The following is a 26,201-nucleotide window of genomic DNA, read 5'->3' as shown; positions in this document are numbered from 1 at the left end:
CCATAACCTCTCCATATTGATGATGGAATTGATCAAGCAATTGGAGTTTTGGACTTGGCAATGTCTCCAACGTTTGAATAAAGGATAGTGCCCTTTTTGGAATTTATATGAATACTATAAACCTGAGGTGCCAATTTGCTTTCACAATCTACAATGACCTCACCCCCTGCAATTGGAGAATCCTGGCCAGCTACAAAACAAGGTGTCAAGGAACTCAAACATCGTTTGAGATTGCCACTGCCATATAATATGTGCCTCTACCCCATATGTTAAGAAGCTGAAGACATGAAGCATGTGGTTAACATGTGGTCAACCTATGCTCCACTATGCCAACCACAGGTCCTTGGGGTGCAGATCTACATGTAATTCTCATAGGTGAACATTGGGCCAAGGACATCTGTGAATTTCTATAGGCAGGTCGGTGAAGCTGAGGGTGGTGATAGAAGCTGTGGTGGCAGAAGACCTGGAGGAGCTCAGCAAACAAATGACTCATGAGATCATCAAACAACTTACTATAATCTGTTGGTCTCATATGCTTCTTGATGGGCACCACAAAACCCTATAAACAGTTAATGAATGAATGAATGAAATCTCTCCCCTTGGAATAGTGAAACATGTCAATAAAATTCAATAATGTCATTTTGTAGTAAATGTATAGCTTAAGAAAAACATACACATAATAGTAGTTGAATGTGGCTCTTAGTGAATGCAATAGGATCTTCACTTAGGATCTTGGGATAAATGTGAGTTAATGGAACTACTAATATCCTGCTTCATCAACAACCCCATATTATAAAGTTTTCCCATTATTGAAGAATTTGCTATAGAATTACATTCCCTTCCAACCTATGCTCTTGAAGGAATCTCCTCGTGTATTAGCATCTTGGCTGCATATAGATTGCACCCCCACTCTCCTCCATGACGCTGACAGTCTCACCAATCACCCTGGCATTGGTGATACATGGCAATAATATGCAGTGTTTCGCAGCTACACACTGTAATTGATCCCTATCCCATGCCTATAAAGCCACACGTGATCATGTGTATTCAGGTTGTTAGATTGGATGTGTGAGTGGAGTGATATTGTTATGGTTACAAAGTCGTGGAGTCACAAATTTTCAATCCAAATTAGTATTCCCACTTAACTCACATTTGACTCCCACTTGACTGGAATGTTTTAGGTTTGGGGGGTTGAGTTTCTTCAAAGTAATAGAAGTATTTATAATTATCTATCAATATGACTTTCTGTGATGGCAAATCCAGCAAGCTTTCACGCAAGAAGGAGAAATCACAGCACTATTTTTGTAAACAAGTCTATTTCATTTCACTTGATCTTGCATCTGGACCGTCCACAAGACTACAGGGAAAGGAAAGCGCTCTTTCACTGTGGACTCTGTCCAGGGCGAGCTAGGGTTTTTGCGGACGCGCTCTGCTTCGCTCATGGATGTGGAGTCTGGCGAAGGCGCTACAGGCCTCATGTGGTCGCGCCTCCTCACCACCGATTCGCCTCTCTCCGACGATGCTGCTGGAGCTGTGGCAGCCGACGAGTGGAATGCCGCGAATGAAGCTTCCAGCGTCGTCGAGAGCTTGGATTACGAGGTCATTGAGAGCGTCGCATACCGTGACGATCAGGTGAGATCTGTTCGAAATTGCTTCCCATTTGTCTCACAGATCTGTCGGCTGGATCGTGGCAGGCGATGAAGGGCTGGTGGCAGCTGGGATCGTATGTGACATTGAAGTGGCTGTTTGCTCTATTTATCGGTGTAGGTGAGTGGAAGTTGCTCGACTTGTCCGGATTTTGATGGAATCGATGCAACCAGGGACTGGCCTCTCAGCTTTCGCGATCAATGTCGCCGTAGAGAATTTCTCGGGGTGGAAGTTCCTCGCTACATTTGCGATAATGAGGCATTCCTATCTTGCAGGCTTTGTCATCTATGCCTTGTTCAACGTTGCGTTGGTCTTCTCCTCCGTGTACATTGTCACAAGCTTTGCTCCAGCTGCGGCTGGATCTGGCATTCCAGAACTAAAAGGATATCTAAACGGTAGGTAAGTCTTGTAGCTAGTCGATGGTTAACGAGTCTGCTAATGCGGTGGTCATCAGGCATAGATACGCCAGGAATTCTTTTGTTCCGAACTCTTGTCGGAAAAGTAAGTTCTTTGGCGTCGTTCGTATAGATTTTTCAAGGTTTTTCTCATTGCAGATACTTGGAAGCATTGGTTCTGTTGGGGGAGGATTAGCTTTGGGTAAAGAGGGGCCTCTCGTGCACACGGGTGCTTGCATTGCCTCGCTGATCGGACAGGTAAACTTCACTCGATGCTTAGCTAAGGTGAGGATCTTCTAACAGTGATGACTAATGAACAGGGAGGCTCTACCAAATATTATCTCAACTCGAGATGGATCAGAATGTTTAAGAACGATCGGGACAGACGTGATCTTGTAAGTGTTAAAAAGCATTCAATCGTTTTTCTCAACTTGGGAGCCTTGCTTAGGTGACGTGTGGATGTGCTGCTGGTGTATCTGCAGCATTTAGAGCTCCGGTAGGAGGAGTGCTTTTCGCTCTTGAAGAAGTTACGTCATGGTACGCTTGAAAAGCTTTTATTTCTTGTGTCTTATTTCAAAGCATCGCGATTCAGGTGGCGGAGTCAATTGCTTTGGCGCGTCTTTTTTACCTCAGCTATTGTTGCTGTTATGGTTCGAACTGCAATGGGATGGTGTACTCATGGAAATTGCGGTCATTTTGGCTCTGGTGGCTTTATTATATGGGATACATCTGGGTAAGCTGCTTTTTACTTTTCCAGATCAAAGCTCACACTAGTCCGTAGTGGTCAAGAAGATTACTCATTTTACGAACTCTGGCCAATGGCACTACTTGGCGTTATAGGAGGATTGCTAGGTAAGAAAGATCTCCTCCGTGTAGCTTATGACGTTCCCTTACAGGCGCACTCTTCAATCAACTAACTTATATGCTTTCTTCGTATCGTCGGAATGTGCTACACAAGAGAGGAAACCGTGTGAAGGTACTGACAACATTTGAGATAATCTTACATGAATAAACTTTTGTGCAGATTATTGAGGTCTGCTTGGTGTCTTTGATTACGTCTATGCTGTCCTTTGGTATACCTCTGCTGAACAAGTGCACTCCATGCCCCGATCCTGTTAAATATCCAGACATTGTTTGCCCTCGACCTCAGCAACATTATGGAAATTATGTTCTTGTAAGTTCCAAGCCCGTTCTGTTTCAAGTCTAATCCCTTTTCTTTCTAGTTTAACTGTCCTAAAGATTCCCAATACAATGATCTTGCAACGATTTTTTTCAATACTCCCGTAAGTTTTCCTTTCTATTATTCTTTTCCTTATATTGTCTGCTCTTATTGAGGATTAATTTTAGGACGATGCCATTCGCAACCTGTTTAGTACGAAGACTGTTCACGAGTACAGTGCGCGTAGTTTACTTACGTTCCTGGTAAGAGTCTCTTTAGTGGCACGGAAAGAATGCTAACTCCTTGCATTTTAGGCTTTGTTCTTCTTTCTTGCTACTATAACTTACGGAACAGCTGTTCCTGCCGGCCAATTCGTTCCCGGAATAATGATAGGAGCCACTTATGGACGCCTTGTGGGGATGCTTGTGGTCAATCTGTATAAGAAAGACGGAATTGACGAGGGAACGTGAGCTATTTAGTTTTTTCCACTCATATCCTTTCTGCTTTCGTTTTCCATGCAGATATGCTTTGTTGGGAGCAGCTTCTTTTCTTGGTGGTTCCATGCGGATGACTGTATCGTTGTGTGTGATCATGGTAGAGATCACAAACAACCTGCAGCTCCTGCCATTGATAATGCTTGTGCTTCTTATATCAAAGGTAAAAGGACATACATTTCTAAATGGAAACTTAAAGTATCTCATTCTACAGGCTGTTGGAGATGCCTTTAATATGGGATTTTATGAGCAACAAGCGTATCTACGACAAATACCCCTGCTTGAATCTCGTCCCAAACGATTTCTGAGAAAACTGTCTGCCAAGGATGCCCTTCACACTAGCAAGGTAAATCTGAACTGTCTTAGCTCTTGTCTTTAAAGTCGTCTTGCAGGTCGTCAGTTTCCCTCGAGTTTCAAAAGTGGGATCTATCGTTTCAGTTTTACGTAGCGTCAGTCACAATGGATTTCCGGTATGTAATATTACGAATCGACCAGTGCGTTGCTGATTTTCATTTGCAGGTGATAGAGCAACTTCAAAACGGGGAAACGGCAGTTATTGGCCTCGTACTGCGGAGGTAAGTTGCATGTAGATACTTTTGCGTGGCTATAATGCTCGTTTGCAGCCATTTGTTGGTGGTGTTGCAAACTAAAGCAGATTTTCAACACGGTCCGACTCCCGGACATGAAAATCGTACCAAAAACAAGTAAGCATTCTTTCAGCATACCTTCCACTAAAGTTTTTCTTGATACTGGCAGGTATAGCGTCACAGATTTTGTAAAGCCCGTGTCTAGCAAGGGTCTGTCAATATTCGACGTCAATCTCACAGCGGTAGAAATGGAGATGTATTTGGATTTACAACCGTTTGTAAATCCCTCGCCTTACATAGTTTCCGAGGACATGTCCCTCACGAAGGTAAATTCTCGACACTACACACCGCCGTGAATCCTCACACTCTTTGCTTTCCAGGTCTACAACCTGTTTCGACAGCTGGGACTTCGTCACGTCTGCGTTGTACCCCGGCCTTCTAGGATACTCGGTGTAATCACCCGCAAGGACTTACTTCCAGAGGTAATTCTATCCATGCAATATCTCACTCTTTGAGTCTTCTTTGTGCTTGCGTAGAGCTTGGAAAGTGAATCTTCCGCCAGGAAAAGGTACGCTTAGACAGCGCGATGATAGATAATCTCACGCGTGAAAGGTTTGCAGATACAAAACGCCCGAGATGGAGCTCCTGGAGAGCGCATTATAAAGTATAAGACGAAGGGAGACCTCCTCGTCTCTCCTTGTACATTTATACTGGACACCAGATTTTGCCTATCAATGCAATCGATCACATTGCGCACTAATCTGGAAGCTCCAATCGATCCTCTAGCAAAAACCAAAGTATCAGACGCAAACATTTTTGTGAATTCCTCACACCATGATGGTCATGTAATCAATCTAAGATTATTAGATTAATATTTGTGATTGTATGATATTAGACAAAGAACAAGCAGAGATATCATACCGTACAAGCTGTATAGTCTTTGGTTCTAGTGACTATAAAGTCCTAGCCCATGTTACATCCATACTCGGCGCCATTGAAATCTTGCTGGAGCAAGCACTCCTCAAAGTCCCCGGCGTTGTTCCTGAACTGGAGCCTGAGCGGCTCGATCCCCCAGTCGATGCTCAGCGCCCCGCCCTGGCAAACATCGTTGAACTCCTGGAAGTGCCTCCACTGGCCGCAGTTCACTGAGACCGTCTGCCCTCCCGTGCAGCCGTGGACGCTGTCCACCCGAATCACGCACGCCGGGATCGGGCACGTCATCCTCCCACACCCGCTCGACAGCTCGGCGTCCCTGAACAAGACGGTGCCAGCATCCAGCCCGCGCAGCCCGATGGCGACGAGCACCACCAGGATCACCATTTTGATCGACATCCCGCACATCTTGATATATGATGCTCGTTATGCTTCTCGGTTGGAGCCAAGGCTTGGAACTTATACGCAGGAGCATCCTAACGTTACATAACACGCGTGTGCTCCTTGGCCTCTGCGCAAGTTCGCGGATATGAATGCTTGACTTTGAATTCTACTTTCACTCGGGGAATAGTTTGCAACGTGGTTGCATGAGAAATTACTGCGTTTTAAATCTAGATTACTACGTGGTTAGAAATTCATGGCTGCATGGTCTTTAATGTAGTTAGTCTACACCTAATCACTATGTCGAGTTGCCGTGTCAAAGCATCCACAGTTACATTGGCAGATTCAACTGGGTGGATCGCTGCCGAAGAAATCTTGGCGCAAGGCTATCATTCATCTGCGCTGAATTCCATGCTATCGTATCCCGGGTTTTAAATTTTATGCGAGAGCAAGTTGTTTAGTTTTTGTTCGTTGTCAGGCCAAAGTAACGTATTGTGAATTCCAAGTAATCTGAAATGAACAGAACATCATACACGTTTTCTGGGAAGAATGAATCGTAACCAATCACAAAGATTTACATAAGAAGAGAATATTCTTTATCAGGGATTCAAATGACTGTGTTAAAGATCATTATATGCTCCAGCCCTCCGCCCTGCTAAACTCCTGGAATCGCCACAGTTCACCGACAGGCCGTGGGCCTTGTTCACCAAAATCACGCACGCCGGGATCGGGCACGTCATTCTCCCACACCCGCTGGATAGCTCGGTAGACACGAGCAACACCAGGATCAGTATTTTGATCGACATCTGAAGCATTACTTAACGCGTGTTCCTTTGACCCCTGTGCAAGTTCATGCTTGAAAGTTTACTTTGACTCCGGCAACCGCCTTATAGAAACAGTTTCTGAAATCTAGATTACTACTTTTTTGCATTTCTATAAATTCTTACGACAGCATGGGCTTTAATCTAGCTCATGGTTGCATATATGGGAATTGGGTGCATGAATATACGGTAATTGCATGGGTTTAATCGACATCAATGAATTACTGCTGGTTTCATGGTTTAAAATCACGAATTAAGTTACCCCAGCTAAGCATACATTTGATAATATCGTCTCCAGACAACTTTCGAGGCTATGGCACTGGGCTCTGCTCGGTCTCTCCGCGAGATCCATCCGAGAGCTCCCAGGGGGTATCATCTACGAGCTTCCTCGCGACACTTACGTCACTAGCGGTCCTGATGAGATTGCAGTACCGTGGCAACCCGGTAGCATCTCAAGCAGGAGCGCATCCCTTGAACTCGCAGAGCCACGCGCCCCCATGCACGCTCCTCCTCCGCGTCGCCCCGGCTGCCTCCCACGCCAGGATCAAGAGCTCCAGCGACGTGAGGAGAGCATCACGAGTGATTCATGAATTGTCGCCTGGAGAGAAGATGAGCGTGTACTCGCCGGTCGGCCTCATCTTGATGAAGGAACCGCTTAGCGATCCTGACCATGATTCCAAGTAATCTAAATGAACTATATACGATTCATACATAGATTATTTGTCATTTGGATACCATGAGCGTGGCAAAGTTTTAGCCCATGTTACACCCAAACTTGGCACCATTGAAACCACTCTTGAGCAAACACTCTTCAAAGTCCCCGGCGCTGTTCCTGAATTGGAGCCTCAGGCTTGATTCCCCAGTCGATGCTCAGCGCCCCTCCCTGGCAAACTTTGTTAAACTCCTCGAAATGCCTCCACTCTCCGCAGTTCACCGAGACCGTCTGGCCCCCCGTGCAGCCGTGGACCTTGGTCACCAGAATCACGCACGCCGGGATTGGGCATGTCATCGTCCCACACCCGCTCGACAGCTCGGCGTCCCTGAACAAGACGGTGCCAGCATCCAGGCCACGGAGCGCGCTGGAGACAAGCACCACCAGGATCATCATTTTGATTGCATCTTGATTGTAGATACTTATATGATGGTCGTTATGCTTGGAGCCCAAGGCTTGGAATTTATACGGAGGAGCGTCCTCTCGTTAATTAACGCGTGCTCCTTGACCCCTGTGCAAGTTCATCTTGAAGTTTACTTTGACCAAGAAGCCGGCAAGAAACAGTATGAATGAGTTTGCACGCCACCCTGTTGACGTGGTTTAATCTACATTATTACGTGTTTACATTTACTAAAGTCTCCTCGATGAATTACTGCGCCACCCAACGTGTTTTGAACAATGAATTACTACTCTCCACTAGTCTTGCCCGTTTATACACATTCATACACTCATCTGACAATATCTTCTCCAGACAACTTTCGAGCTTGCTTTGGCACTGGGCTATGCTCGGTCTCTCCGCAGGATCCATGGCCATACACTTCTCCGAGAGCTCCCAGAGGGTATCATCCACGAGCTTACTCGCAACGCTCACGTCACTGGCGGTCCTGATGAGATAGCCCAAACCCCAGACGTCGACTGCAGTACCATGGCAACCTGATAGCATCTCAGGCGCGTGGCTCTGCGAGTTCAACGGATGCGCCGCTCGTGCCGCCTGCTCAACCGTGCACGCCTCCTCCGCGTCGATCAGCGTCCACGCCCCGGTTGCCTCGTCCCACGCCACGTTCCCCCAGTGGACGTCCCTGTGGATCCATCCCTTTCGCCGGAGCCACGCCAGAGCTCCAGCGACGTCGAGGAGAGCTCTCACGAGTGATTCCTGCGTTGTCGCCCGAGCAGTCCTGCTTAGGCGAGGAGAGAACCTGAGCGTGTACTCGCCGGTCGCCCTCCGCTTGATCTTTTGGTATGCTGGCTTCCCGCTCAAGCACTTCTCCATGTTTGGGCAGCCCCGGAGAGCGGAGTATACCTTCCAGACTTTCATCCTCTTCTCCTCCGTCTGGTAGCCTTTAACAACCAGATCTCCGGCCAGCGTCACCGATTTCCCGGTCGTTATGGCTTTCACAAGCTCAAACTCGCTCCCCTCGTTGTTCTTCACACAAATCTCGTGCAAACCTCCCAGCACGCGAGCGATGTTGAGCATAACCATGAACAGTCTGATCCTTTCATCAAGGTCGTGCAAGTTGAAGTTTGCCAAAGCCATGCTCGAGGCCTCTCCACGACCATCCCCACGACTATTATAAAGCGCAACCAGCGTCACTGCGAGGCCGCTTGCGTGGTAGCCGAGAATGTAAGGGATTGTCTTGTAGTACCACTTCCGCTTGTTAAAGAGCTGACTACTGCTGCCAGCCCCTCCCTCTTCGCCTGTCCAGAGCGACCAGCGATCACCCACATATCCAACAAGCGAGGGAATTGCAGTATTCGTATTACGGTCCTTGGTGAAGCTCAAGCTCAAGAACAGTCGCAAAGACTTGTTGATCAGGTTGTCCCAGGCATGAACGAACGAGAGCCTTGAAGCACCTGGAACGAGCACAAGAACACCCTGTCAGTGAAAGAGAGAATCTGTATGTAGACAGGCCTGTTTCTGGTTGGAGTACACAGCCGGCGAGATGCTCCTCGAGCGCGAAGCAGCGATCTCCATTCGAAGGCTCAAAGAGGCCCTGCAAATCGTAGTCACGGACCCGCTTGTATGTCCTGGGACTCACGCGAATTATGCAACCATCGGGCTTCTTGAGGAGAAACTCTTTCAAGCCTTGGAGCTCGGGGACCGTTGGTTTGCAAAACTCGGCGAGAGTCTTGTACGTGACATCCATGGAATCCTCATCGGCAATTCGAGGCGCACACTCTGGAGAGAGAGCATGCCGATCGTCAGAGGCCCGCGAGTGTAAAAATACCTTTGAGAAAGCTCCTGAGCACGTCCGCTTTCTCCTCCGGCGTGGGAGCCAGGAAGAACACAGAGGGATTCTTCCCTTCCAGCTGCAGCATGCCCAGCTTCACAGCGAGCTGGCGCTTCTCATCCTTGCTCAATGGCAAATCCCACAAGTCCCTCAGTGGATCCGCCATAGGGTTCTTCTTTGACAAGACAAATCCCAACCATTCAAAGCGACAGATCATAACCGCTCAAAGAGAATAAACTAGAGAATAATCTCACGCATTCAAATCGGCTCGTAGCACAGTCCTCAAAAGTCCTCAGTGGCTGGATCCAGTCAATGCTCACAAACATCATTACACTCCTCCAAGTGCTTCCACTCGCCGTGTCCACCAAGAATCGCTGTGACCGCGCACGAACTCCGCTCGACGTCTCGGCGTCCCATCCGAGCAGCCAAGCCGGGTGGAGGATCCAATCACCTTGGTCATCCTCATCGCTGCTAAAAATCTCTGTCGTTGCGCTGGAATTTCTGGACAAAGTCCTGATCAACGCTGTGTTCCTTGATCTATAGTAGTAAGTAAATGCAACAATGTAAACAACAGCTACCTTGCTGCTACGACTTCCAGTGCTGAGCTCGATGTAACGTGTTTGAATCCCTCGGGCGGCACTAGCGCTACTAAGCTTAAACAGTGAAGTTTTGAAAACATGCTGCCATTGGTTGCTGCGTGTTCCAAATGCGAGAACTTACAGAGTTTCCGTTCTTTTACCTCCTCAGCAAAGAAGAAAATGAATCTTATCTGCTTGGGCGCCTGGCCGATCGTTGGTAAAGTACGTAGCCAATGAACGCTGACACGAAAAATGTCCAGAGAACCTGCGCAGCAGAGTACAATTCAGCTCTTTCATGCATAGAAACTCGTAGAGTCTACCGTGTTTATGATTTGCCATCTCTCAAGCCTCTTCAATCTGGCGTCGAAACCATCCAGCACGCCCTCAACAGATAATGCTGGACTCGCCAGTGTTTCCGAGCTGGGATTTCCACCCTGCAATGCGAAATAATGAATGGCTTCGTCCTAACAAAAAGCAACACCGTCCATTCAACAGAGCCATCTTCACAAAACCTCGCTAGAACTGCGGAAAGCGATAGTTACCTGTGCTTGCACAAAATCCACTAGCTCCTGGAGTCTGGCTGCTTGAGAGTCATGAACGCCAGTGATGCCATCACCAAAAGCTGGTCTGTTCGCCAGGATGATCTCTATGTAAGGCTGAATCACAAAATGGAAACAGTAGAACGGATCACTGTGCCATGGCAAACAGCTTGACTTACTGAGGTGGTGTAGTTTCCATCCAGCTTAAGTGCATGACCAGCGGTTGCTACAGCTTCTTTGTTCGAACCTTTGATTTGAATGTACGGAGTAGAGATGTTCTTTAGATGATCAACCTCGATCAGAAGCTGCAAATGAGGACGTTAAACTACTGCACTGGAAAACTGACGCACCTTATCATCTTGGTAGATGGTTGCAGTGGCCTCAATGTAAGCAACAGCCTGGTAACTGGTTCATAGAGTTCATGAGCACGTATTAACGATCAGGAATCAAGTACTCACCCTAAGCTTAACAATCCTGCTACGGTCCTTACACTGATGTCAAAATCAACTCTTGGTTGAATGATGAAATTGCCTTCTCTAATTGGCTGTAGAAAATGCATCAATCAAAGAACCACGTAGATAACAAAACATACCTCCCTAATGAGCAGAGCAAAACGTCCCTCGCAATTGCGGACGCGTATCCACTTGCTCTCAGAGTAATGGTTATTCGTAGAAGGAAGTCCAGGTAGGTGAAAATAGATGTCTGTAAACGTCTGTACAGTGGTGGTCATTTTGTCACGGTCCAAGACCTTTGCAATCTCCTCGTATGCAACCTATTAAAAAAATATCCAGACATCATATTTTAAAGAGCTCAACAAAGGGATACCTCCTTGCTGCTTTTTAGAACGAACATGGAACTTTCGGGAGAATGAACGGGATCAAAATCATTGCATATTTTGAGCTGCGCACAAGAGAAATCATTAGCCTGCCATTCGTGAGATGCGAGCTTACATGTGCATGCATGAGGTGGGGTTCAATATGCTGCTGGAACATGGGGAAAACAGTAGTCATAACTTCTTGTCGCGAAACTGATCTCCCAGTTTGCTCAAGATCCCGCATGACTCGTGTGACGAGGTGTGAATGCACGCCCCCAACCTGCCTTAAGTAATCAGCCAAAAAACGAGAAGAAGATAGAACAGAACAGTGTACTCACAACTGCAATCGACATGTCTAGAAAGCCTCGAATGTCTGGATGCAACGCATAAACACCTTCCACTATTACCTGAAAAGTAAACGTAAATATTCTGAAAGTTGTTAAGCGAATGAACACCTACTACTCCACACTCGTCTGAAACTTCCAATTCCTTTGTTCCACTCCGGACGTTTCTCTCAAAATCGAAGACTGGAATTCTTGTAGGTCGCATAGTTTTCGCATCCTCAATATTCTTTAAAAAGAAAAACGAATCAGCAACGCAACGTCAAATATTAAAAATTATACCTTCAGCAAAAGTGCCAAATCGAGAGTTGTGAAGTCGTCATACTTGAACTCTTTTATCTCCTCGGTTTTGAAGTAATTCTCCATAGAGATCACTTCACAGCCTACAATATTAGCCATTTTGTGAGCCAAGCTGGTCTTTCCCGAGCCGCTTGGACCACCTGAAATATTGAGTGCATTCAGGAAACAACAAGCAGGAGGTATGCACATATACCTATACCGACGATGATTGGAGCGCCTTTCTTATTTAGAAGGGTCTGAATTCAGATGAAGCAAAAAGCAATGCATATAAATTAAAGACGGAAATCAGAATTCTTGCCTGAACCGCCTGCACTGCAAGCAGAAGTCCTCTATCGAAGTCGAAAACTTCAGGCATAGGCAAGAGTTTCACTGATTCCCTTGGAGAAGTTTCAGACACTTCCTGATCAGATGGAAAGTAAACATCGGACGTTGGAGCAAAGCTATCACCTGGAACATACAAGGATAAAACCTTCCTTATGATATGATCAAAGCTCACCTCTAAATGTCATTCCAGAATTTGTAGTGATATGCCAGGATCCACTTAGAGGCTCGACGTCAGACTTTGTTGGTGACCTTGTCCACATGTCTAGATTGTACGATCTTTCCGCTTTCACCCGCAGTGGTCGAGGAGACACTACATTTCTTTCAACGGATGTAAACGTTGGAGAACTCATCGTTGTGAGGAAGGCAGAAGAAGGTAGAGGCGGAGAATCCATGCGTGGTGGACCTGTTTACCCCAAATACATAAAATCGCAAGAAATAGGGATAAAACAACTAGTACCTTTCTTCTCAAGAATCATTTCCATATAGGACTTTGTGATCCACGGACCTTCAAGACCCAGCTTTGTTGCTTCAGCCGATACGACCTGAAAGCAAAAGTATAAGCCTCAAAGCGATATTACTGAAAATGCAGCTACTTTACGATCGGTGCCTTTGAGTTGAACAAACGTCTTGTCCAGGTCATCAAGGCTTTCCAATGAGATCGCGACTTTTCCATTGTCCATGATTGCAGAGTCACGTTTGTAGCTAACCGCAACCTGGTAACCCAGTGCCAATAGTCCTCCCAAAGTTGTTTTACCCACCTATATAGAAAGATGGCTGAAAATTCTATAAAAGAAAAACGTCGAACCTCAAACTCCACTTTCGGCTTGATTACAAAATTTTTATCCACGATTCTTTGATCGCTCTCGGCAAGATCGTATCTTATCCCACATTGTCGCATTCTGATCCAATCACTTGGCTTACTATTCTCGAAAAGTGTAGGTGGTCGCAAATACATTTCGATGAACCTAGCAGCGAGACGGGTTATGAGCAATTGCGTAGCTAGAAACTTACTGTTCATGGCGAATTTTGGACGAGCTGAACAGGAACTCTAACGACGTCTTAAGCACCTGATGAAATAAACGGAGGAGGATACACCAAAGCTGCTTATTGGCAAAGTACCTGCTTCTCGCATTTCAAAATGTAATAAGGCTCTCGTAAAGAAGAAACAAAAGTGTTGCTAATTCTGATCTGTGTAGTAAAGACAGTTGGAAAATGCATTCACAGATGCTCAGATTGACGTACCTGGGCGTGGTGGAGGTCAGGCTCTATGTGCGTTCTGAACATTGGAAATATGCTGTCCAGAAGATGATCCAGAGAAAAAGTATCTCCGATATCTCTCCGGACCTTGGATAGCAAGCTGAAATGCACGCCTCCTACCTATATCCCTAGATTTTCAAACTCGAATAACACGCATTTCCGAAAGGAATGCCTGTACTTACCACAGCAACTCGTATGTCCAAAAATGACCGCAACTTTGCATGCAATGCGTATGTTCCATCGACAATAACCTGCAAACCACGATTAGCAACATTCAAATAGAACTTCACATGAACATCGTACCACTCCCGACTTTGGAGCTTTAAGAGGTTTAAAGCCTGTCCGCTTTTTCTGCTGAAAATCGAACGATGGGACCGTGATATCCTTCCCCTTTAGCAAGTCCTGGGAAGAGAATCAGAAAGAATCAAAAGAACCGCCAAGAGCACCCTTACTTCTAGATTTTTTATCAGCAAGTCGAAGTCGACTGAATCTTTATCGTTGCTGTCGTCAACAGGCAATCGAGGATCATGATAATTCTCCATGGAAATGACAACGCCACCAAGAACCGATGCGATTCTTGCCGCCAAGCTGCAAGCCAGCCCGATAGAGTAACTTTGAAGAATAGGTAAGCAAAGTACCTGGTTTTCCCTGATCCACTGGGACCTCCGATGCCGACAGAGACCGAGCAATTCCTCTTGTCGCGGAGTTCTTGAATCGCTCTCACGGTCAGGAAATATCCATGATCGAAAGACTGGAGCATACACGAATCGGCAATCTCAGCAAGAAATTTCCATCGCAAGAACAAGGAATGCGATGACGCGACGACGAACCACATGAAGCGCGAGCGATTGGACCAGCGACGATGGCGCATGCTCCGAAATCGGCTGGTGATGCTGGCCAAGAACGCTGATCCCGTGCTGCTGCACGACCTGGTGCAGCGTCGCGTCGTCCATCGAGCCTCCTCCTCCAGCTCTCGCCAAGAAACCCTAAAAACTAGCTGCCATATTTTTTTGTCCCCTGGGACTTCCTGCGAAAGCAAAACAACAACAAATCTATACACACACTCAAAGCCGTACGTTCGGCGCCAGGGCGGCCCAAATGCCGTCTACCGTACCGTTCACCCCGGGTTTCGACCCTCGCAACAGTTTTTCTAACGGGTGAATATTCCCCGGCGTATCGAGCTGGGAGAAGCTGGATCCTTTCAAGCACCCACATTGCCCCATTCCCATCTTCTAGGGCTCGAGGCGGCGATGGAGGTGCGCTTCGTGTTCCTCCTCTTCCTTTGTGTTCTTCGGGCATCGCAGGCCGCGCGCTACACCGTCGGCGACTCGGATGGATGGAAGCCCGATGTCAACTACACGAGCTGGGCGCTCAAGCAGAAGTTCTACCCCGGCGATTACCTCGGTGAGTGGTTTCTCCTATTTCTTGGCAGATCTGAGCGAAATTTCGGCGATTCGTGTGGCAGTATTCAACTATCCCGAGGGCCAGGATACTGTTCTCGAGGTGAATCGCGCGGGCTATGAGAGCTGCGCCTCCAGCAACCCGATCAATCACCACAACGATGGCAAATCGGTGCTGCGCCTTACGCGCCCGGGCACGCACTACTACATCTCCGGCACCGCGGATCACTGCGCCAAGGGCCAGAAGTTTAGCATCCTGGTGATCAGCCTTAGCGGCGGCGCGCCAACGCCCAGTTCTTCCGCGAGTCCTCCCGAGCCATCAGCGGTGCCGCCTCTCAAAGCCAACTCTTCCCCCTCGAATTCTTCCGCGCCCTCCACCATGACCGCGAGCAAGAACACGGCGTCTCGATCGAAAGCCTCCATTGTCACAGTCGCATCGTCTATTGGGCTCGTGGTTTTCCGTTTGCTCATATCGCCGTGACCGTTGACTTGACCGGATAGAATATCCAAGTAAAAGTTGAATTTAAAGGTCTTGTGTTCGATCCCGCCTAGCTGGATTTGAATATTAGGGGTTTAAGGTCTTCCTCGACTTTAGGGCTTTCGAGTTATGGCGATCGCAGCGCCATTGCACTGCAACTGGCTGGGATCGCGTCTCTCTTATAGGAGAATGTGGATCAGCAGCAGCCAGCGTAATCTCGGCGCCGGTAGGACCGTGACGGCTGGCCTGCTGGAAGAAATACCTCAAAATCATGTAAGCTGGACAATCCTAGGATGAAAATTTCCTGATTCCTTGAGATTTTGCCAGGTTTTGGCGAGCGCAGCTCTCGCTGGATTGTCCGCTCAGCTCGTGAAGCCATTGACTGCAGCTGTAGCCGGGAAAGGGTTGAATTGGAAGCTCATGCTCAGATCCGGCGGAACACCCTCGGCTCATGCCGCTGTGCGATTTTTCATCTCTTTCTTTTTCTTGCCAGTTTGTGACGTTTGTTCTATTACATAGAGCATGGTTGCCGCCGCAACTGCTCTTGGCTTGGAGAGGTAAATCTATTCTCAACTGGTGAGTTCTTCGCGATGCCAATGGTTGTCTTAAGCCGGGGTTTTGGTTCCAGGGGATTTTCGGACTCGCTGTTCGGCTTCGCGATGGTAGTCGCTGGGATTGTCATGTACGACGCACAGGTTCGTGCTTTAAAAAATCTTTTTTGTCTTTGTTTTTTCTTTCTAGCATTGGAATCTCAGGGGGTCCGGAGAGAAGTCGGCAAACACGCCGAGATTCTCAACACAATAGCCTTCGCGCAGTACAAAGTTTCGAAAGAACCATCACCCCGATCATCGAGGCCGGAATTGCTCGTCGAGGCACCGGTGGGAGCTACGAAATCATCAAACGCTTTCGAGAGAGGAGAAGTGGATTCCAGCAACAATGGGCCTTTCTCCAGATCAACCAAGTTCTTCAAGACAGCGCAAAATCTTCCCAGCATGAAAGAGGGCGAAGTGTCGATCCAAGAACTCGGGAGCGAGGATGGATGGCAGTACATTCCACTCAAAGAATCGACCGGTCACACAAAATCCCAAGTTCTCGCCGGTGCTGTGTTTGGGGCCATCCTCTCAGTCATCTCCCACGCCATTGGATTGAGCTAAATCGCCGTGGCCAGGTTGCGCCACGTGTCGCACCGACGCTGTGCGTTGCTTTAGCGTGTGAAGAGAGAGAAAGGGAGGGAGGAATGTGGCAGAGTACTCTCCAATAACAGCTCTTCTAGGGTTTATGCCAGCAACGAGTTGCGTGTAGCCATGCCGTGAATCGGATCCACCGCGCCTTCTGGATTGAGCGCCAGAATCTTCTCCTGGATCGCGCCGGGTAATCTCCAGGCCAGCGCATTCTGGGAGCTGGATCGATCTACAGGGATAATGCGTGATTTCTCGTGTGGCCAGGACGATGCGCGTTTTTGTGATTGCTCTCAGCCTCTCGATAGTTCTTCTGTCAGCTGCATTCACGAATTGGAGCGTGATTTCCCTCTTGTTCCTGGTCAGTTTTCTCGTGTTCCAATACGAACTTAAAGGACAAGGTAAGATAAAACTCCGATTCATTATGATCTTGCTCTTTTATATGGTTTTGTGTAGTCCAATCTGGAAAACCATGGCAATCCTTGTGGATGTCGCTGGGAGTTTCTTTGCTTGGAACAATTTGCGGGGTTACTGTTGCATTGCTACAGGCTACAGTCGGAAGGGACTGGCGGTTCTGGAAGTCGTCCATCTCAAAAGTTTTTGGTGTTTCAAGGTACTTTCAATGTCTTTGCTGCATGAAGATCGGTATTTTCATGCTTGTGCATGTTACAGGCTCGATCATTCCGATGGCATTCTTTTATTTTTCCTACCGAAAATGCTCGTTGGAGTAGTTTCTTTGTATGGGCTACGCTGGCGAAGACGGATCGAATTTGGACCTCGAGGTGAACTTGTTACATTCATCTATATTTTTGTTCTTATGTCTGTGAATCTTCCGCGTGTAGAATTTGACGCATTTGAAGTTAGAGCTTTCTTACGGAATTTCGTTCTTCCAACGCTGCAGATAGTCGCGGGATCTATTTTCCCATGCTGGGCAGCTTTGCCTTACTTCGTCTGTAGTTGCACTGGGCTTTTTCATTGGTCCATGACCGGCAACTTCTTCGGGCTCTCTTGGTAGAAACTCCATCTTTTTCCTTGTTAGAATTTTCTAAAATGCTTGTGTCGATTTAGGGGATGGCAACCTTTACTAGTTTACAACACCATGCACATTATCATTTTCTATGTTCGCCAATTACCAATTTCGTTTCCGACGCGGCTTCTACACATAGTAGACTATCTCGGACTCTTTGAAACCTCATCAGCGGAAATGACTTGGGCAAAAGGAGTACACCTGATCTCTATTTTAACACTCTTTGTATTGGTAAGCATTTTGAAACTCACTTCATTCATGTGACTGTATATGTAGCTATGCTTCGCAATTGGAGATTTGAAGGACTTATACCACGTAAAGCAGGCTTTGATTGCAAACGAGGATAATCTGTATCAAGGCCTTTTAAACTCCCCAAGAAGCGCCAGGTACTACACACGTTTTAGTGGTTCTGATTTATCGCTTTTGGTTGTAGATCAAGACAATGGTGGATATCGGAGCAACAACGTTTTCTTGTTTTCAAAAAAGTCGCTATGTATTTTTTCGCATGTGGCTTTCCTGTAGGTTGTTTTGGGTTTTTGGTGATCAAAGCTAACGGGTGGCTGTTGATGTTTAGATTTGCCTTTTCGCTCTTGTTTGCTGGAGTTTTAAGTTCGCAAGTTTCTGCGCGTTTTTCCTACTACTGTATGTTGGAATTATATTGTACATATTTCCATCTTTGTTCCTTTTACGTCGCCTAAATGGATTGCTACTTGGTTTTATACTCACTTGGGCATCATGTACATATATTTTCAATGCGGGCTTCACAGTTTTTGCCACCAGGTTTGAGATGGTATGTTAGCAACTCTTTAGTGACAGGCTTTATATCTAGTGAATTTGCAGGACGTCGATATTTGGCAGACAGTTGGCCTTTGGAAGTACTCATCACCTGGACTTTTCCTTCTGGCCCAATATGCTCTCGGTGTTCTTGTTGCGACTGACTTATTTGTGGGAAATAGCATTTTAAAGAGTGCCAATGAAGTAGAAGGAATCGCTGAAGATGACACCTTTCGAGAGGATGGTATGCATTCTGTTATCGTGGACATTCCTATCTAACTTCACTTCTTTCTTTCAGAGCTAAGAAAGAAATGGATTCTGTTTATTGCGGTGATAGCATGGTGCCTACGAAGAAGCACCCATGTGATATCACTTGTTCTTATATTTATAGTCGCTCTTAGAAGTGGATTTGTTCATGCGGTGTATAGTAAGTACACACGTTTCTTTCTAGGCTTTTCCTAAACATTCTTATGTGCAGTGATATTCTTCATGGTTTATCTTCTTAGCTCGTCCGTGGCGAGAAAAACTCGCCAATATCTCATGCTTTATTGCGAATTGCATATTTCTATTCTTTACATCTTGCAACTCCAATCGATTTCAGCACTCATCACTGCTCATAGTAAAATCTTAAAGCCCGTTCTCTCTCAACTAGGTAAGGGTGACTCAATCCTGGTTAATGAACTCCGATTGGAATTACTTGCAGGGATATGGAACAAGGCAACATATCATGATTACATACCTGTGGCAGCTCTATTGTGCTTTTCTGCAGTTCAGAATCATGGAATCAAAGTGATAAGCTCTCTGTCAGCAGTGGCACGTCAGAGTGCTCTGAAATACAGGCCTTATGTGTTATCAGTTTACGGTTCAAAATCCTTTGCATATAATTTCGAACCTTCCTCTACTGGTAAGCATCTAGTTTCAACCATTAATTTCACACATCTTCTCCCTGCAGAAAACTGGATCACTAATCACCTTGCTACTGTTGGTGAGCATTTTCGTGCAACTTACCGTTCGTTTGGAACATATATCGTGTACGCCACAGTCCTCATTACAGTCTATGCAGCGGAGCCAAATTATATTGCGTTTGGCTTCCTTGCTCTGCTCCTCTTTTGGATTATTGGTCGACAGGTGCTCGGGAAAACAGAATGGATATTATGGTCTCCACTTTTCCTCTACACATGCTTGGTTTTTGTTTTGCGGTACCTCCTCAGCGTTTTTCCCGACCTGCAGCCATTTGCTGAGAAACTTGTGGACTTGAAGGGTGACTTGGGCTTTGATGGAAACGCGTCTCTCTTCCTTCACGTATGGGATTCTCTAGCTATATTAGCTGTCCTGCAGCTCTACAGATTTGAGCGATCCCAGTCTTGCTTGGAAGAAGACTCCATTCACTTTCCGTGTTTTATGAGCAACCTGGACTTCGTAAAGCGGCTCCTTATACTACACAGTGGAAAAGTTTTGTTTGTCGCCGTGTTTTATGCTTCTATTTTTCCGGTTGGCGGTTTCGGATTTGTCTACCTTATTATGCTGGTGATATCCTGTGCCGTGCCGAAGTCTTCTCCTTTATCTTCTCAGCTTTTCGCTGCGTATACTGGGCTGCTTTTATTTCTCGAGTATCTGTTCCAGCTGGTTGATAGGCAGGATGGCTGCTTGGCACAAAATGCCGACCTTATACACTGGCTAGGACTTCGTAAATACGAGGAAGGTCCCTGGGGTATTGAAGCTGGAAGCCGCAGCAAGACACTGGTTATACTGGCTTGCATGCTGCAATACTGCTCCTTCCAATGGCTAGAACAAGTACCAAGTTCTTTACGACGAAACGAGGAGCCATGCATGCTGTTTTCTCTACCATTCAGCGGGAGAGCAGACAGCGACGATCGTCGTCAGGCCACATTCCATCGCGTCCAACCCCACAGTCCTCGTCTTGATGAACCTCTTATACGGAAACCGGAACAGGCTATCAACGCTGAAGCGCCTGATAGTAAAAAATATGTCCACAGATCTCCTTCTCTGACACCAAAGGAAAGCAGGAAATGGAGTAGACGAGCGCTAATTATGAAGCAGGAGACTTACGAAGCCCAATGCCAGGCTTTGAAAATGTGGGGGCAGTTTATACTCGAGAATTTTTTCACAATATTCGGCGTCGAGATGATCATGCTATGCCTTCTGGTCGCAGCGTTTGCCGTTGTCAACGTCTTTTCTTTGCTATATATTCTCATACTCGCGCTATGTATTATATTGAGCAAGAAATGGCTTCGTCCGCTATGGCCTGCCTTCACAGTTCTGTTCGCCGGCGTACTCCTCTACGAGTATGCAACGTTGGCAAAGCTCCCGCCACCTTGGAGTGTTTCAAATGAATCAACGAAACGTTGTCACGATTGCTGGGCTGACTTGAAGGGAAAGTCGAAGTTTTGTTGGAGTTGCTGGCTTGGTAAGTTGGATTTGCAACTCACTCTATCGAACTAACTTAATTTATTTTTTGGTACAGGTATGGTGGACGATAGGCAGGTGCTAGTTGCATATTTTATGGTCTTCATCGTTACGTCTTTCCAGCTTCGGGCAAATAAGTTGCTCGAAACTGTATCACTACAGTGGACTGGCATATCCGCAACACACAGGGTAGCCTGGGCAGAGATGTCTTACGAGACGACGGTTCACTGGACATGGCTGGACTATCTTCGTTTCTTTTTCTATCGCCATCTTTTACACGCTGTTTTGCTGCTAGTTTTCATCACGGGAACATTACAATATGACCTCTTGCACCTCGGCTACCTCGCATTCTCCATGGTATTCTTCCACATGCGAACTACAGTTATGAGGAGACGAAACACTATTTTTCTCTTCTTGAGGCTATACAATTTCAGTCTTATAGTGGCGTCGCTCGTCTTCCAAGCGCCTTTCTTTGGATTTGTAGCTGGTTGCTCGCCGTCAAGCATCTTTGGTCTCTACAAATATGACTACGGCTTCAAGATCACAGCCCGCTCTGCTCTCGTGGACATTACAATTTTCTGCCTTGTAAGCTTGCAGTCTCGAGTTTTCAGAACAAAGGAGTTCGAGCAGGTCCTTCGTTATCTCGCGGCAGAGCAGTTTGAAGCGCTGGCCTGTGCTCACGAAAGAAAAGCAGAATGGAAGAAGGAGCAGCTGCAACGAGTTCGAGAGATAGAAGAAAAGAAATCACAGAGGCGGTTACAGGTGGATAAGATGAAGATGGAAATGGTTCCCCTACAGCTACGTCTGGACGTGCTGAACTCTGCGAGTAAATTCAGGGAAGCGTTTTCTCCATCAAACATTCCTCGTTTCTTGCCAAATAAGGATGCGGCGGCCTCTGGGACTCCTTCTCGGCTGGTTAACTCCATTTCGGACAGTGCCCTGCTTGATCACTCTGGACACCGTCGTGACTCTGGTGCTGATTCTTGTAGAAGGAGGCGGAAACTCTTTTTGGAACAGGATGACAACGAGATAAAACCTGAGGTGTTGGACAGGGGAATTATCTTACAGAACCTGGACAAAGAAGACAGCATGGTGAAGACACCTTCAATGAAGCATAGTCTTCTATCTGGGGTTTCCTTCCTCGAAAACGGTGTCGCGCAAATGCATGACATCGGAAACAAGGCACTCGCCAACCTGGTCGGGCTTCTCAACATTGAAAATCCAGATTCCGATGAAGCAGGCAGCTCTTCTGCTGATGAAGGTGATGATCAAAGGCGACTACCCAAGCACATCTCTCCTGGAAAACTTGAAGATCAGAAGTCTCCTATGTTTGAAACACGCCAGCGCTTGAGCATTCTAAGCACCTACGTCTACTCACTGGTCCTTGCAAACACAGACGTTGTCTGCTACGTGCTTTTCGTGCTTGTCTACGTATGGAACTTCAGCCTCCTTACTTTGGTGTATCCTGCGTGCCTGTTTCTCTACGCTCTACTGGTGAATCCAGGACCAACACAACTATTCTGGTCAGCAATGCTTATGTACACAGAAATCCTCATCCTGCTTCAGTACATGTACCAGACACTGGTAAACCACTGTGGCCACGACGAGCTTCCATCATGGTTGAAGCAGATCGGGATTCCAGGAAGAAACATGAACCGGTCGTTTGTGGCGAGTGTTCTACCGCTCTTCCTGGTCTATCTAGCCACCTTGGTCCAGAACTCTATCAAAGACCGTGAAGGGGAGTGGATGCTTGCCACGGACTCTAATTCTTTCTTCACTTCCCGACGTTCGCCCGATCTGGAAAATCCAAACCAGAACTTTTCTGCCGGAAAGTTCTGGACGTGGATTGCCGGCTACTGCATTGGAAGCCTGAAAACCGTCTTGAAGTGCTGGCGTTCTCTTACGAGCGGCTCCGAAGTCCCTCCTCACTTCGTTCAAGTAAAGCTGTCCGTCTCCAAGTGGTCCGAACACGGTATACAGCCGGAGAGAATTGAGACCGCTTTCAACCGGCTGCTAATAGTTGTGAGGTACGAAAGCTCCAGCAGCAGCGGTGCAGTGCTCGAAGACGCTAGCCGGGTGCGTGTGGAGAGCCTAGAGTGTGGAACGGACGAGTCTACCGCGTTCGCTATGCTGGAAGTTATTCATGCAGCGCCTGCATTGGGAGGGCCTGTTAGCGACCTCTTCACATCCTTGACTCCGGCTTCGGACGTTGCCACAGAGATTGTCAAGGCCAAACAGGACGGGTTGCTCGAACAGGCCAACTTTCCATATCCCATTCTATCTGTCATCGCTGGGGGAAGAAGACAAGTTGATCTTTACGCCTACGTTTTCGGCACGGACCTTATCGCGTTCATGTACATGGCATTGTTCTACCAATCTTTCATCAAGAGCACACCAGAGTTTCTCGACGTCTACCAGCTCGAGGATCAATTTCCAAAAGAATACGTTTTCGCCCTCATTGTACGTAAGGTTTCTCGTCGTCAAGTTTTCGACTAACGTGTGGCATTTATGCAGACGCTGTTCTTCCTCATAGTACTGGATAGAGTACTGTATCTTAGTGCGTTTGCAACCGGGAAAGTGATTTACTATTTTGCTACGCTCATTTTTTTCACGGGCTACATAACAAATTTTGTTTGGGGAATGGAGCTGAAGCACAACAACACTGGGACATTCTTTCAGCTTCTTCCGCTTCGTGGTTTCTTCCTTCTCAAAGCTTTATCTCTGGCGTTTCAGGCACAGCAATTGCGATTTGGTTTGCCACACAAAAACACGCTGTACGAGCAGTTTTTGACGAGAAAGATCAACAGCTTGAGCTGGCTTGGCTTTCGTATATACCGATCCTTGCCTTTCTTGTTCGAGCTTCGGTGCGTACTCGACTGGTCGTGCACAACAACTTCTCTTTCAATGTACGATTGGCTAAAGGTAAGCACGATTTGTTTTTCTACCTTCGTCACTAGATCTCTGACGACCGTTGTGCAGCTGGAAGATATCTATGCCAGCCTCTTTTTGGTGCAGTGCGATAATAAACTTGCGCGAGAGAAGCATCAGCTGGGACAGAAGCGAAGTATTTGGGTCAAGTTTACAAATGGTGTTTGCCTTTTCCTTCTATTGATCTGCGTTATCTGGGCTCCAATGCTGGTAAAGAACTTCCCATGGTTGATTGTGATAGCTGATGATGATTTCTTACAGATTTATAGTAGCGGAAATCCTACCAACTTCGTGAACGAGATCACGGAAGCACACTTTGAGATCAGTCTCAGGACCGCTGGTGGAAGCTTTACATTCTACAGGAGTCAGCTTTGCAATCTACATTCAATGGCAGATATATTAGACAGTGGATATGACATAGATGTCGACAACGCTCTCGATTCCTTCGACAGCAAGGACGTACAGATGGTGTGCTGTGAAGAGGATGCTGACTCACTTTGGTTGATACCACCGCCGACACTGAGAAATCTGGTGAAATCTTTCACTGAGGGAGTTTTACTGGTTCCATCCTGGAATTTCCATCGGGAGAGGCCAAAGAGCAAGGAGACTGCCACCTTCACCGGGCTTCCTTTGGCGATCAAGCAGTTGCAAGAGGTCCTAAATGGAACACTCAGTTCTATCCTTGTGGCCGATCTCTATCCGCGGTACTTTAGAGTGACAAGCGGAGGAGAAGCTCGCTTGCTAGAGCAAACCGTAAGTGTCGAAACTATCTCTTCTATGTGTTCTAACGTTTCCTGCTTTACAGTCCGCGACTGTGTCTGGCAACCTTACTTTGAATAGAGAAACTCAAGCGTGGTGGTCGTTTAACGTATCTTCAAGCGGTGTTTGCGGAGACGTGACCGGCCCAATGGCCATTGCGGTTTCGGAGGAAGTCCCAAGTAAGATCAAACGTAAAGCTTCGTGGCTGGCTAACTGGTGTCAATGCAGAGGGACTGATCGGCGACACGCTCAGCAAATTCAACATCTGGAGCTTGTACATCACCTTCGTCCTAGCAGTCGGTCGTTTCATCCGGCTGCAGTGCGCGGACTTGAGAATGAGGATTCCGTACGAGAACTTCCCATCGTGCGACAGGTCTGTGCTGATCGATTTTCATGCTTTTCGCTTGCGTTAAGTCGACCGCTTCTTCGCTTTCGCAGATTGATAGCGATCTGCGAAGACATATACGCGGCACGCGCTGAAAGAGAACTGGCACTGGAAGAAGGATTGTTCTGGACGCTGGTGAAAATCTATCGCTCCCCCCACATTCTCCTCGAGTACACCAAAACCGAGTGACTACGATGCGTCGTCCTAGTGCCAGCGAGAACATGTAAAGACTCTTTACTTCAATCAAATTCGTTTTTTATTCATGGTTTGTTCGATGTTTGATAGGGTTTACGCGCGCCATGGAGGGAGAAGGGAAGTACGAATACATGAAACTCAAGGACGCTTGCATCGCCGTGGAGCAACAGGTAAACTTCTATGGCGTTGTCATCGACTACTCGCTTCCAAAGCCCACGAAGGGCAAAGGTACTCGCATTCTTTGCTTGAATCTCTTCTTTGGTTTCTCACAAATATTTCTCACAAATGCTGCTAGACATGATCTGCACGATGACTGTGGCTGATATGTCCTCGCCCGGCTTGCGGGTTCTCGTGTTCGGCTCCAAAGATCACGTCCCCTACGTTAGAGCTCTCCACGACATTATACGTTTCCATCGCGTCCGGGTAAGCTTTCCTCCGATAGTTAGCCTTCTCATTTTTCTGTGGTTCTTTCAGATTGATATTCACAAGGGATCGCCTCAGGCGGTTGCCAGCTTGGGCAAAGCATCCGCATTTGCTGTGTTCGATGGCGGCAGTGGTGGCAGCAACGAGCCTTATCAGATCTCGTCCAACGCATTCACGTTCGAGGAACACGACCGAAGGATTCTGGACTTGATGCGAGCATGGAGGAGCACTCATCTTTCCAAGCCTCGTATGTTTGTAACGATCTTTTTTACTTTTCTTTCCTCATTCTTCTCATCTTGTTCATCAGTTTCGACTGAGTACCTCGTCCGAATAAGAGACATCAAAGAACCCCACTCCTATTTCGATTTGTGCTGCAAGGTTTGCTGATGGTTTTCTTGTCTAGATTTGTTTTTTACTTTGGGTCTTCAGGTGCTTCACGTAAGCAGGCTGTCCGACGACTGTCCTACGTTTGTATACGTCTGGGATGGCACGGATTCACCAGCAACAACATCTCTTCCCTTGTCAGTATTCCGCTTTGTTCTTGGTTTGTCTTATAAGCTGCTTTTGTGAAGTGTGGAGAGCCCATCGCTACCACTCGTGACACTGCGGCAGTTCCCTTCGAAAGGCACCGTCTTACAAGTCGTTGTCGACTTTGCTTCCGACGAACACGGGGACTGGATTCCGCGAGTCGGGAGCTGGGTCAAGTTCCGGAACATA

At 47.0% G+C, this 26,201-nt stretch overlaps 5 protein-coding genes across 10 annotated transcripts; 3 read left to right on the top strand and 2 right to left on the bottom strand.

The window, feature by feature from the left end:
* Positions 1-1,380: 1,380 nt before the first annotated feature.
* LOC9636471 (chloride channel protein CLC-d) lies at positions 1,381-5,168 on the top strand. The gene is made up of 23 exons (XM_002974686.2): positions 1,381-1,632; positions 1,695-1,767; positions 1,821-2,042; positions 2,102-2,148; positions 2,202-2,300; positions 2,363-2,437; positions 2,491-2,579; positions 2,635-2,775; positions 2,824-2,894; positions 2,939-3,018; positions 3,067-3,216; positions 3,266-3,325; positions 3,390-3,464; positions 3,516-3,667; positions 3,723-3,858; positions 3,910-4,041; positions 4,088-4,165; positions 4,215-4,270; positions 4,319-4,399; positions 4,452-4,608; positions 4,663-4,764; positions 4,819-4,850; positions 4,903-5,168. Exons 1-23 carry the CDS (start codon positions 1,441-1,443, stop codon positions 4,943-4,945), a joined length of 2,343 nt encoding a protein of 780 aa, XP_002974732.2. The 5' UTR covers positions 1,381-1,440; the 3' UTR covers positions 4,946-5,168.
* A 2,610-nt stretch (positions 5,169-7,778) lies between these two features.
* LOC112347946 lies at positions 7,779-9,823 on the bottom strand. The gene is made up of 3 exons (XM_024679735.1): positions 9,690-9,823; positions 9,039-9,436; positions 7,779-8,980 (listed from the first exon to the last, which is right to left on the bottom strand). The coding sequence occupies exons 1-3, from the start codon at positions 9,821-9,823 to the stop codon at positions 7,779-7,781; spliced, it is 1,734 nt and encodes a 577-aa protein (XP_024535503.1).
* Positions 9,606-14,532, bottom strand: LOC9637193. 4 transcript variants are annotated; one of them, XR_002992900.1, is made up of 27 exons: positions 14,341-14,532; positions 14,149-14,261; positions 13,963-14,098; positions 13,814-13,912; positions 13,693-13,761; positions 13,496-13,630; positions 13,373-13,441; positions 13,265-13,320; positions 13,059-13,218; positions 12,847-13,011; positions 12,711-12,795; positions 12,426-12,656; positions 12,228-12,376; positions 12,123-12,165; positions 11,912-12,069; positions 11,748-11,858; positions 11,627-11,695; positions 11,425-11,568; positions 11,300-11,374; positions 11,067-11,246; positions 10,933-11,018; positions 10,825-10,879; positions 10,654-10,779; positions 10,478-10,591; positions 10,256-10,399; positions 9,936-10,200; positions 9,606-9,888 (listed from the first exon to the last, which is right to left on the bottom strand). XR_002992900.1 is itself a non-coding variant. In XM_024679631.1 (26 exons), exons 1-26 carry the CDS (start codon positions 14,461-14,463, stop codon positions 10,123-10,125), a joined length of 2,973 nt encoding a protein of 990 aa, XP_024535399.1. In that variant the 5' UTR covers positions 14,464-14,532; the 3' UTR covers positions 9,606-10,122. The 4 variants fall into 4 exon arrangements, 2 of the variants coding, with proteins under 2 accessions (XP_024535399.1, XP_024535400.1); XR_002992901.1 differs by having other exon boundaries at positions 9,606-9,880; XM_024679631.1 differs by having other exon boundaries at positions 9,606-10,200.
* A 155-nt stretch (positions 14,533-14,687) lies between these two features.
* Positions 14,688-15,459, top strand: LOC9637192 (mavicyanin). Its single transcript, XM_002974685.2, has 2 exons — positions 14,688-14,914; positions 14,976-15,459. Exons 1-2 carry the CDS (start codon positions 14,761-14,763, stop codon positions 15,389-15,391), a joined length of 570 nt encoding a protein of 189 aa, XP_002974731.2. The 5' UTR covers positions 14,688-14,760; the 3' UTR covers positions 15,392-15,459.
* A 52-nt stretch (positions 15,460-15,511) lies between these two features.
* LOC9637190 (piezo-type mechanosensitive ion channel homolog) lies at positions 15,512-26,190 on the top strand. 3 transcript variants are annotated; one of them, XM_024679711.1, is made up of 30 exons: positions 15,512-15,661; positions 15,716-15,847; positions 15,908-15,964; positions 16,017-16,083; positions 16,144-16,967; positions 17,023-17,179; positions 17,239-17,348; positions 17,409-17,577; positions 17,635-17,824; positions 17,870-17,979; positions 18,027-18,111; positions 18,168-18,373; positions 18,434-18,611; positions 18,666-18,794; positions 18,846-19,019; positions 19,071-19,271; positions 19,320-20,795; positions 20,853-23,254; positions 23,309-23,716; positions 23,774-23,932; positions 23,984-24,475; positions 24,528-24,660; positions 24,710-24,854; positions 24,920-25,089; positions 25,152-25,289; positions 25,357-25,484; positions 25,536-25,731; positions 25,792-25,862; positions 25,914-26,005; positions 26,057-26,190. In XM_024679711.1, exons 12-24 carry the CDS (start codon positions 18,329-18,331, stop codon positions 25,053-25,055), a joined length of 6,078 nt encoding a protein of 2,025 aa, XP_024535479.1. In that variant the 5' UTR covers positions 15,512-15,661; positions 15,716-15,847; positions 15,908-15,964; positions 16,017-16,083; positions 16,144-16,967; positions 17,023-17,179; positions 17,239-17,348; positions 17,409-17,577; positions 17,635-17,824; positions 17,870-17,979; positions 18,027-18,111; positions 18,168-18,328; the 3' UTR covers positions 25,056-25,089; positions 25,152-25,289; positions 25,357-25,484; positions 25,536-25,731; positions 25,792-25,862; positions 25,914-26,005; positions 26,057-26,190. The 3 variants fall into 3 exon arrangements, with proteins under 3 accessions (XP_024535479.1, XP_024535478.1, XP_024535480.1); XM_024679710.1 differs by having other exon boundaries at positions 18,423-18,611; XM_024679712.1 differs by having other exon boundaries at positions 18,168-18,383.
* The last annotated feature ends 11 nt before the right edge of the window (positions 26,191-26,201 follow it).

Source organism: Selaginella moellendorffii, unplaced genomic scaffold (assembly GCF_000143415.4).
Source record: "Selaginella moellendorffii unplaced genomic scaffold, v1.0 SELMOscaffold_25, whole genome shotgun sequence".
Lineage (NCBI taxonomy): Eukaryota > Viridiplantae > Streptophyta > Lycopodiopsida > Selaginellales > Selaginellaceae > Selaginella > Selaginella moellendorffii.
The sequence above is the reverse complement of the archived record's forward strand: the minus strand, read 5'-3'. Positions and strand labels throughout refer to the sequence as shown.

What these genes read in the sequence shown, in the direction of transcription:
- LOC9637190 (XM_024679712.1), top strand. Translation starts at nt 16,838, where the DNA reads ATGCGCGTTTTTGTGATTGCTCTCAGCCTCTCGATAGTTCTTCTGTCA. An exon ending in GATCGAATTTGGACCTCGAG is followed by an intron (nt 17,349 to 17,408) that starts GTGAACTTGTTA and finishes TTCCGCGTGTAG; the next exon opens with AATTTGACGCATTTGAAGTT. An exon ending in TTTTAACACTCTTTGTATTG is followed by an intron (nt 17,825 to 17,869) that starts GTAAGCATTTTG and finishes CTGTATATGTAG; the next exon opens with CTATGCTTCGCAATTGGAGA.
- LOC112347946 (XM_024679735.1), bottom strand. Translation starts at nt 9,823, where the DNA reads ATGAGGATGACCAAGGTGATTGGATCCTCCACCCGGCTTGGCTGCTCG. An exon ending in GTGGAAGCACTTGGAGGAGT is followed by an intron (nt 9,437 to 9,689) that starts GTAATGATGTTT and finishes GGCATGCTGCAG; the next exon opens with CTGGAAGGGAAGAATCCCTC. An exon ending in TGTACTCCAACCAGAAACAG is followed by an intron (nt 8,981 to 9,038) that starts GCCTGTCTACAT and finishes TGCTCGTTCCAG; the next exon opens with GTGCTTCAAGGCTCTCGTTC.
- LOC9637193 (XM_024679631.1), bottom strand. Translation starts at nt 14,463, where the DNA reads ATGGACGACGCGACGCTGCACCAGGTCGTGCAGCAGCACGGGATCAGC. An exon ending in TGGACATACGAGTTGCTGTG is followed by an intron (nt 13,631 to 13,692) that starts GTAAGTACAGGC and finishes CTAGGGATATAG; the next exon opens with GTAGGAGGCGTGCATTTCAG. An exon ending in CTGACCTCCACCACGCCCAG is followed by an intron (nt 13,442 to 13,495) that starts GTACGTCAATCT and finishes TTTACTACACAG; the next exon opens with ATCAGAATTAGCAACACTTT.
- LOC9637192 (XM_002974685.2), top strand. Translation starts at nt 14,761, where the DNA reads ATGGAGGTGCGCTTCGTGTTCCTCCTCTTCCTTTGTGTTCTTCGGGCA. An exon ending in CTACCCCGGCGATTACCTCG is followed by an intron (nt 14,915 to 14,975) that starts GTGAGTGGTTTC and finishes TTCGTGTGGCAG; the next exon opens with TATTCAACTATCCCGAGGGC.
- LOC9636471 (XM_002974686.2), top strand. Translation starts at nt 1,441, where the DNA reads ATGGATGTGGAGTCTGGCGAAGGCGCTACAGGCCTCATGTGGTCGCGC. An exon ending in TGCTCTATTTATCGGTGTAG is followed by an intron (nt 1,768 to 1,820) that starts GTGAGTGGAAGT and finishes CGATGCAACCAG; the next exon opens with GGACTGGCCTCTCAGCTTTC. An exon ending in GAAAATCGTACCAAAAACAA is followed by an intron (nt 4,400 to 4,451) that starts GTAAGCATTCTT and finishes TGATACTGGCAG; the next exon opens with GTATAGCGTCACAGATTTTG.